General features: G+C 44.6%; 1 protein-coding gene across 4 annotated transcripts in view; it reads left to right on the top strand.

The window, feature by feature from the left end:
• Nucleotides 1-7036, top strand: part of hlcs (holocarboxylase synthetase (biotin-(proprionyl-CoA-carboxylase (ATP-hydrolysing)) ligase)) — a 33423-nt gene extending 26387 nt beyond the window's left edge. For all 4 annotated transcript variants that reach the window (XM_034549822.1, XM_034549824.1, XM_034549823.1 and 1 more), the window contains 5 exons: nucleotides 3306-3373; nucleotides 3502-3662; nucleotides 3845-3959; nucleotides 4057-4270; nucleotides 6198-7036. In XM_034549822.1, coding sequence (XP_034405713.1) covers nucleotides 3306-3373; nucleotides 3502-3662; nucleotides 3845-3959; nucleotides 4057-4270; nucleotides 6198-6369 — 730 coding nt within the window. In that variant the 3' untranslated portion in view covers nucleotides 6370-7036. The remainder of the gene's footprint in view (nucleotides 1-3305; nucleotides 3374-3501; nucleotides 3663-3844; nucleotides 3960-4056; nucleotides 4271-6197) is intronic.
• Nucleotides 7037-9892: the final 2856 nt, after the last annotated feature.

The raw sequence follows: 9892 nt of genomic DNA, 5'->3' as shown, positions 1-9892 counted from the left end.
CCGGCTCGGAGTCGTTCAGCGGTGGACTCGCTTGTCTCGTTAGGTCCGGCTCCTCTTATATAAAGCTCATTTTCTGAAGCTCGAGGACTCCAGAGAGCCAGCTGGGCCCCCGGTCCAGTTCTCCATGTGGGGCTGATTGTCAGCAGAGACCCCTCAGTCACGGACTGGGCCCATTCTCTGGTGGTCCTGCCAAACAGCAGCATCCCCCCAGTTACAGGCTCAGCAGGGACTAAGCACCTCCTAACCAGCCTCACCCTCGGCAGGGTCATGCTCCAGCTAACGCGGCATATATTAGGACCGAGCACCACCCCTCCTCCCAGTGGGGTGTGCTCCATCGGTTCATATTGAAATAAAGATTTGTAACATAATTCAATCGAATAAGAAAGAAAAATAAATACATTTCTGGCTCTACTTTCCCAGTTTTTAGCATATGTAATGAGCTGTTATTATTATTCATATTATTATTCCATCTGAGGCTAAAGACGCTGTGTTTCTGACAGCGAGAGCCAGGGTTTAGTTTTGTCTTTCATTAGTGAGCACATGTTGCCAGTTCCTGGGCTGCAGAAGCAGCACACAAAACGTCCAGTGTGATCAGCTTCAGCTAAGTGAACGAATTCCTGAAGCTGTGAGCTCCCCCCCCCCCCCCCCCCCCCCCCCATGTTTTCATTCGCCCCGAGCTATGTGCGGACATATTTGCATAGTGTAAAGGATTTGCAAATAGTGTTATTAGTAAATAACCGCTGCACAGGTGAACTCAGGATGCGTGTGGAACAACAGCCGGGTGTCCGTGTGGAGATTGACTTGCCGTCATCAACCCTCCGGTTCACAGAGCCTTTCCTGAGTCCATCACGTCTCGTGTCTTCCAAAGTCAAGGTCGCTCATCAAATCCCCTCTTTGCTTTCCTTTGAGCTGCAGGAAGAATAGGAAAGGTTTAGTAATAAAAAGTTAAATGGATGAGGCCTATTAGCTTCAGATCATTCAGTGTGAAGACTGGATTATGTCTTCCATTCTAAGGCCATTAGGAAGCGGCATTGGGCAGCTGATTATTGTCATGGAGTGCTGCATAAATGAGTCCTGCAACCACAGACTGTATATAAGAAGTGGACGTCATTCATTGGTTTGTGGACTGCCGTTATGAAGCCTTGAGTTCGGCAATTTTGCTTTCGCCATCTTGGATTACGGGCGTCCCCATGTTGTTGCTTTCGCAACCAATGAACAGAAGTTACAATATTTGGAATATGGAGGTCTGACGTGCCATATACGGCTCTGGTAGGCAGCAACCTGTCAATCACCTTGTAGCCCAGCCCTAAAGTCTGTTTGACTCTAAATGACCATCATTTAATAAATGAACATCATGCTGTATTGAAGAAGACTTGAAACTAGAGATTGAGACCATGAACTCATGTTTACCATGTTTACTGAGGGAATACATCAAGAGAAGTAGAGTCATTTATATAGACTTCTATACAACCAGAGGAGTCGCCCCCTGGTGGTCAGGAGAGAGAATGCAGCTTTAACACATGAAGCATAGACTTCTATACAACCAGAGGAGTCGCCCCCTGGTGGTCAGGAGAGAGAATGCAGCTTTAACACATGAAGCATAGACTTCTATACAACCAGAGGAGTCGCCCCCTGGTGGTCAGTAGAGAGAATGCAGCTTTTTACACATTAAGCATAGACTTCTATACAACCAGAGGAGTTGCCCCCTAGTGGCCAGGAGAGAGAATGCAGCTTTAACACATGAAGCATAGACTTCTATACAACCAGAGGAGTCGCCCCCTGGTGGTCAGTAGAGAGAATGCAGCTTTAACACATGAAGCATAGACTTCTATACAACCAGAGGAGACTGCTGGTCAAAGACACTTCAACATCGGCTTCTCTCTGCAGAACTGGAGGTTGTCGCCTGCCTAAATGAGTCAGCAAGTGCTCTCATCTCAGTTTTTTAAAATTTATAATAAATAGGTTTCTGGTTACAGACCTTAAAATAAGGTCTGTGGTTAACACAAGCTTAATATATTTTAATGTTTTGTCCTACAATATAAAATACCTCAGTAGATTCGTTCTGAAGCTTTTACATGTCTTTAAAAAGGAGGTCGCTAACAAGAGTCTAACAGACGACTAGACGTCCTCCCTAGTCCTCCTTGAGCTTAGTGTGGTGACGTGAGGTCATGTGACCTGATGCAGTTCCTTTATAGCCTAACGTTAGATTTTTCCTTTTGCTGATCATACTCGCGCTTCAAAAATCATAAAAGCTGTGTTCATTTGTGAAGATTGGCCAAAAATGAACAAAAGGTTTCATAAGCGTCTCTGCAATAATCCAAATCTCAATGGCTTCATGTGGAGGGAACCAGTGTGACGCTATCTTCCTGGTTGGCCTATAGAAATGAGTCGTCCCTGCAGTGCTCTATGAAACAGATAAGAGGAATTGTGAACCTTGTCTTCATAATCAGTCGTACGTAACGTGACTAACGGCTGATAAACTCCTCACTAATGCGGTCCCCCTCACAGTCGTGAGCCCGTCACATCAACATTCCCTGAGCTCAGAAGCTAGATTGAGCCATCCATCCCTTTGATAACAGCTCTGAGAGAAGTCTGTTACAAAGCTCTATCTGGCCAGAGTCGGGGCACCCTCCTCCTTAAGCTGGTTTACCGATGACCGACTTTGCATCACAATAGCAGAAAGGCCCCGCTCGCTTGCTTTGGCAGCCTCACGATCTTTGTTCGCCGGCCAATCGAGGTTCCGTTCTTCTTGGGCCGCTGGATCAGCTTTAATTGCATTTGGAGATGAGAGAATGTGCAAACATTTTCCCTTTTGCTTTTCTGGTAGTAAGGCAGCCCCCAGCTCTCAAATGAGCATTGATGAAATGCCGACACACTGTGCTAATAATTACAACCTCGTGGGACGATCGCTGAAATACAACTTCAGGCCGCAGCTATCGTTAACGTTATTTAGAAAGTTTTAAAGCTTTTCTTTTTTCAAATGGACTCCACGAGTTGTCAAAAATGAAAGCGCTGCTGTCTGGTTAATACGCTCCCTGAATGTTGCATGTGCTTTTTAGACTCGGTCGACATCATAACGGACGTCCTGAGGCGATCCCGATAGGCGTGAATCCAGATCTGCTCTCACCATCACCTCTATTGAAGTGAAATACGGACCCTTCTGCACCAATAGTCATAATACATGTTGAGGAAAGCCCCTTTAGCTAAACGTCACAGTCCCGGGTGAGACTGTTAATGCGAAGGATGAACTTTAATACACGTTGTAGGCTTTAACATTTCTGCATCCTTCTGGTCTCCCTCTTCAGGCTGACTATGCACTTACCAAAGAACGTGGGCCTGATGGCGGTCGCTGCTCGACAAAGCCAGGGCAGAGGTCAGTGCTCCGGCACATTGGACGCAACAATCACACATGCATTCAGGTTTTTAGTTTTGTATTCACCTTATTTGTCAGAAGTGCGTACCACTTACCGGCCCCTCGCTTGTCTCCTGTGTTTCCGGCAGGGCGGGGCGGGAATGCCTGGCTCAGCCCTCTGGGATGCGCCATGTTCACTCTGGCTGTCCAGGTGGAGCTGAGCTCCAAGCTCGGACAGAGGATCCCCTTCCTGCAGCATCTGGCCGCCCTGGCGGTGGTGGAGGCCGTCCGCACTCTTCCTGGATACCAGGTACCAGCACACGCCGGCTTCCTGGTCGAGATGTTACCGGCCTGCACAGCTTCTGTGATTATCCAAACGTCATTTAAATAGTGGTCCCTGGTAGCAGAATGTCATATTGTAGCACAAAGTGAGTATTGGGTATTCTACGAAAGATGATTGATGACGTGTGAACGTATTTCAACCTTCACCAGGACATAGACTTGAGGGTGAAGTGGCCCAATGACATCTATTACAGTGACCTAATGAAGCTCGGGGGAGTGCTGGTGACTTCCACTGTGACCGGATCCACCTTTCACCTGCTCATAGGTACTACCTGTTCATAGTCACCAATGGTAATCATGCAGCCTCTTGCAGTGCGTCATGTGTTGTTCCACAGTAACATGAACGCGATGTGTCTCCCCAGGCTGTGGGTTCAACGTGACCAACAGCAACCCGACGGTGTCCATCAATGACCTAATCCAGCAGCACAACGCGGGGCACAACTGCAGCCTGCAGCCGCTCCGCTGCGACCAGCTCATCGCCCGCACGGCCGGCTGCCTGGAGGCCCTCATCGGCAGCTTCCAGCGGGGTGGGGCCGACGCCGTCCTGCCCACCTACTACAAGAGGTGGCTCCACAGGTGAGAGCGGGTTTTATTTTTCATTTGGAATCAGAGACTTTGACTAGGCCGGGGACCACGTATGCAGGGGCTTTTGTTTAGGTGGAGACTCGGGATGCCAAGCACAGATGTGATGCCGGTGCTCACCTGAGGCCAGGGGGGCTGCAGCTGAAAGGAAACTGAATCTCATGACAACGCTGATGAAGGAACTGTTTTAAATGTGGATCAGCGTCTCTATACCCATCCCGGTCACCACATCTGTGCATCCCGAGTCGATATGAAAATACTTTAAGATAAGAATCCGATTGCAAATGAAACAATGACACAAGTGTAAGAATGCTGTGCATATACATCAAGACATGCAACGGACATTACAGGGAAGGAAGGCGTCTGTTAGATGTACAACGTCTCAGGACTTAAAACATACATATCTACATATTTCCAAATGCACATGTTTCTATAGAGATATGATTTTCCTAAATACAAACAAATCACGACCTCTGCTGTGTTGTGGGAGAGAACAAACCCTCAACTGTCTGACCGAGTGGGCACAATTCTGCAAAGGACAGGAAACTTGTCCTTTAACTCCCACGTTAAGCAAATCTCAAGGATTTCATTTTTTCATCTACGTAACATTTCAAAAATCAGGCACATCTTGTCTCAAAAAGATGCAGAAAAGCTGGTTCACGCGTTTGTTACTTCCAGACTAGATTACTGCAACTCCTTATTATCAGGCTGCTCTAATAAGTCTCTTAAATCCCTCCAGTTGATCCAGAATGCTGCAGCTCGTGTACTCACAAAAACTAAGAAAAGAGATCACATGACTCCTGTATTAGCTGCTCTGCACTGGCTCCCTGTAAAATCAAGAATCACATTTAAAATTCTTCTCCTCACCTACAAAGCCTTGATTGGTGATGCACCATCATATCTTAAGGAGCTTGTAGTACCATATTGCCCCACTAGAGAGCTGCGCTCACTAAATGCGGGGCTACTTGTGGTTCCTAGAGTCCTAAAAAGTAGAATGGGAGCAAGAGCCTTCAGTTATCAAGCTCCTCTTTTATGGAACCAGGTTCCACTTTCAGTCCGGGAGGCAGACACAGTCACCTCATTCAAGAATAGACTTAAGACTTTCCTCTTTAATAGTGCTTATAGTTAGGGCTGAATCAGGTTTGTCCTGGTCCAGCCCCTTGATATGCTGCTATAGGCTTATAGGCTGCTGGGGGATGTTTTAGGATACACTGAGCACCTATCTCATCTTCTCTCTCTCCTTATGGATGAATTTACATCTCTCCATTGCACCTTATTAACTCCGCTTCCTCCCCGGAGTCGTTGTGACTTCACGTCTCATAGGGTCCATTGGACCTGGAGGTGTCTGATGCTGGTGAGCCGGCCTCCCGCGTTGGCCCTGCTGATGCCCCGCCCCCTCCTCTCTACCTCCTTCTGTTTCATGGATTGGAGTTCCATTCATACATTGTCATATTCATGTAATGTGTTTATGTAACTTTGTAAATGCTGTTCATTCTGTACACATGACATCTATTGCTTCTGTCCATCCGGGGAGAGGGATCCTCCTCTGTTGCTCTCCTGAAGGTTTCTTCCCTTTTTTCCCTGTCAAAGGTTATTTTTGGGGAGTTTTTCCTGATCCAATGTGAGGTCAAAGGTCAGGGATGTTGTATGTGTACAGATTGTAAAGCCCTCTGAGGCAAATTTGTAATTTGTGATATTGGGCTACACAAAATAAACTGAAAACTGAATTGAAACGGAGAAGTCAAGGCAGTGAAGCATGAGACACACATGTCCCTCAGTAGTGGGCAGAACATCAGGTTTGGGGTTCTAAGGAAAGCCACTATTGAAGGATTAATATGAGAAGCCTGTCCCTAGCGAGCAGTAGCATCAGTCTTTTAGGAGTCTGAAGTGTGACGGTGTATCTCTTGTGCTCTGACCTCAGCGGGACACGGGTGCGTCTCTGGAGCGAGGACGGACCGGAGGCCGAGGTGGTGGGCCTGGACCCCAACGGCTTCCTCCAGGTGCACAACAAGGAGCAGGGCGTGGTCTCCCTGGAGCCCGACGGGAACTCCTTCGACATGCTGAAGAAACTGGTGGTCATCAAGCAGCACTAGGACCAAATCCAGCATCGCTTTCCACAGACTGTAGCACTCACTGAGTCCTTTAGTCTGACTGTGTGTCACTATATCAATGTGTCTGGGTTTGAGATGAATACACTGTTCCTGAGTACTGGTTAGCTGATGGGCCTAGCTGACATCCAGTTGAGCTGTCAGTGAAGGCTCATGCACACATCAGGCGGCTTCGGGACCACCAAGCCGTGATGGAATAACTAACGGCTTTCTGGGAGCAGTGAGCCGTTAGTTAGTTAGCCCTGTAGCCCTCATCTGAACAGCTGACCCCATTTCAGTTACACGACCACAGGGATCATTGTGGCTTTTGCTGTTTGCTGATTTCTGCAAAAATAAAGATTTCTGCAGAAATCTGTTGCTCGTGTTTTAACTAACCAGCTTCTGTTCACCTACCTGGTCTACAACATCCTGACTATCAACGAAGAAGTGACAATAAAATCAACCAAAACTAATATGGTAGAGGATAAAGCTATATTAATGCTGACCATTTCACTGAAAGGAAAACTTTTATATACGTCATAATGCAAACGTATATTAACATAAACACATAATGACTGTCAATCAGGCCTGAACACGGCCCTCTTTTGTAAATCTGTGGCTCAGCTGTTGCATTGGATTACTGGTGTACCTAATAAAGTGGCTCCTGAGTGAATCTGCTTTATTTCCTCTCATGGCTTCCTCTAACATTTAGTGCATCTTGGTCCAGGGTCTTATTTAGATCCATAAATGCTGTTTTTAGATTGTAATATCGAACTACAGAGTCGAGCCATATGTAAACAACTTTAATTTAATTAAATTAACGCTGCGTTGCCAATGCAACACTCCGAGCGGCTGTGGCTCAGCAGGTAGAACGAGTCGTCAACTAACTAAGGGTCGGTGGTTCGAGTCCTTGAGCAAGACACTGAACCCCAAAGTTAAGTTGAGTGTGCGTGTGCGTGCGCGTGCGCGTGTGCGTGTGTGCGCGTGTGAAAGATGACAGTTCATTTGTCTTCAGCACCTGGGCCTCCTGGCTCGTCCTGCCTCCCCAGATGAAGTGAAAATGGCAAAGGAGACGTGCAAACTGCTGGAGCTGGAGGCAGCCCAGTGCTTCATCACAGCCTCCTCCTCCTCCTCCTCCTCCCTGTATGTCAGACACAACACCAGTATGGAAGTCATCACGGCTCACAGGATGTTCTGCAGAGTGTTCATGCCACACGGGCCGGTTCTCCAGTTTTAAAGATATTTCAAACATTTATTACTATTGCAAGATAACTGATTAATTTGTTTTATTGTGGTTTTCATTATTTAACAGATTCACAGTGGATCGGTTTTGATTCTGGTCAAAAAAGTGAGGAGGAAAAGTGACAGCAAAAATACAAATGGATCTTAAGAACATGAAACAGAAATAAATAATTGATTCCATGAACATTTGTTGTCGTTATGTTCATATGGAAGCAGGCATTGCCTGATAGGTCTGTACTGTATGTGCTTTTCACACAGAAGAGTGACATTTCTTCCAAATGTTTTCTTTTAAATAATATTTTATCAAGATATTGAAACCAGCTGCTGGACCTTCAGACACAGATGTCAAACTATATGGACTAAATGCACACAGTCAACCAGGTCTGTGACCTTTAAACACAGTACACCAGTGGTCATCCATGTCCATGAATGAATTATATCCTAATTATGAACACGTTATCATCAGGTTTTGACTATTGTGTACAAAAAGTATTCCTTAAAAAGTTAAACACTCGACTTTGGACCGCTGTTAATGTTCCATATTGTCTTAAGCAGAGAGGAAATAGATGAGCTTAAAAGAAATCTTGGAGAAGTATTTTATTTAATTGATTATTCTCTCTTTTAAACCTCACATTCAGCAACTTGTGAAGAAGTTGAAGCTGAAGCTGGGTTTCTATTTCAGAAATAAGACTTGCTTTTCTTTTGATGCTAAAAAGAGACTTGTTGCTGCTACTTTTATGTCTGTGATGGATCATGGTGATGTTTTAAATATGCATGGATCTTCTCAATGTCTTCACTCCTTAGATACTGTCTACCATGGAGCATTGAGGTTCATAACCAATCTTAAGGCTCTTACTCGCCATGGCTCCCTGTATGCTAGGGTTGGTTGGACTGCAGTCCATCCGTAGACTGAATCTTTGTCATGCCCTTATTTACAAGGCAATTCTTAACGTACTTCCATCTTATCTATGTACGTTAATTCATCAGAAAAATGCTGGAAGCTACCGTCTTTGCTATGTGACCCTGTGTGAACTGGGATGTGATGACTTGAGTCTTAGTTTTGGTTTTACTAAAGTTTTTATTGTCTGAAACTTTGTTAAATGTGTGTTTGCTGTCTTGGCCAGGACTCTCTTGAAAAGGAGATTTTTAATCTCAATGAGGCTTTTTCCTGGTTAAATACATTTAAATAAATAAATAAAATACATTTATTTTTTTGGTCACGAGTTTATGACGTAATTCTAAAAACGACAATATACCGTATCTGTCATACAGTAAGTAGCGGGAGAGAAGAACCAACGTGGACGTCTCGGCCCAAGTTCGTGTTTCTTGTCCGTGATGTGATGACCCCGGTGAACACTAGTTACCAGTTGCATATCTGTAAGTGACAAAAATACCGAAGCAAGTAAGACATTATTGATTTAAAGTAATAGTTTTTTTATAGTTCACTTTTAGTTTTAGTAGTTTAAGTCAAATAGATATATCATTTTGATGTTGCTACAGACTATTCTACCAAAATGGCCCTTACTTTGAAAAGCATTAAAGTAATGTGAGTTCTTCTTTGAGCACAGGTGGATTAAACCGGTTCCCTACTGAACATTCAGGGTCTTCTACGCCTCTGGTGATGTCATCGTGTTTTCAGAACTCCGCCTATCGAGTGCAGTGTCATCATAACCAACAGCCTATCAAAACCCGGGACCAGAGCTATGGAAATAAAACCCAAATTGCAATAAACCATAGTTTCCCTTGAAAATAACCTTTATTTTATTGTCTACAGACTTGTTTCCATGACACCAATTCCAATATCCAAATGCCACCTTCTCAGTCAAGAGTTGAGTGTAATGAATGTTTCTAGCTCACATCATGCTCAACACCCACTCGCCTGCCCACTCTATTGCATGTGGAAATCACTGATAAGTGAAGTTATGCAATAAATATATAACGTAGAATAAATAGTGAAATTAAAGACAAACTCCTGCCTTAATTAATTATGTCTGCCTGTTAAATGAAATTAGATTTTCATTTTAAGAGCTGCTGCATCATATACACATAGCTTGTCTCCACTGGTTCTAGTTAGCTATTGTTTACCAACCAAATTGTTTACCAAGCAAAACATGGCTATTTCATTTTTTTAAATGTATGCTTGGTATGTATGAAAAAATCAGTTTTCCTCCAAAACTTCCTGATACTCAATTTAAATAAAGATGGGTTGAGTGTGAATTGAAATGAAATGTGTGAATTAAATGATCCTTTGAGAACAAAATCAGGAAGTCATATGTAATGCTCAGGC

The sequence above is a fragment of the Cyclopterus lumpus genome, chromosome 14, assembly GCF_009769545.1.
Source record: "Cyclopterus lumpus isolate fCycLum1 chromosome 14, fCycLum1.pri, whole genome shotgun sequence".
In the NCBI taxonomy this organism is placed as follows: domain Eukaryota; kingdom Metazoa; phylum Chordata; class Actinopteri; order Perciformes; family Cyclopteridae; genus Cyclopterus; species Cyclopterus lumpus.
Note: the sequence above shows the minus strand (reverse complement) of the source record. Positions and strands in the feature narration are given on the sequence as shown.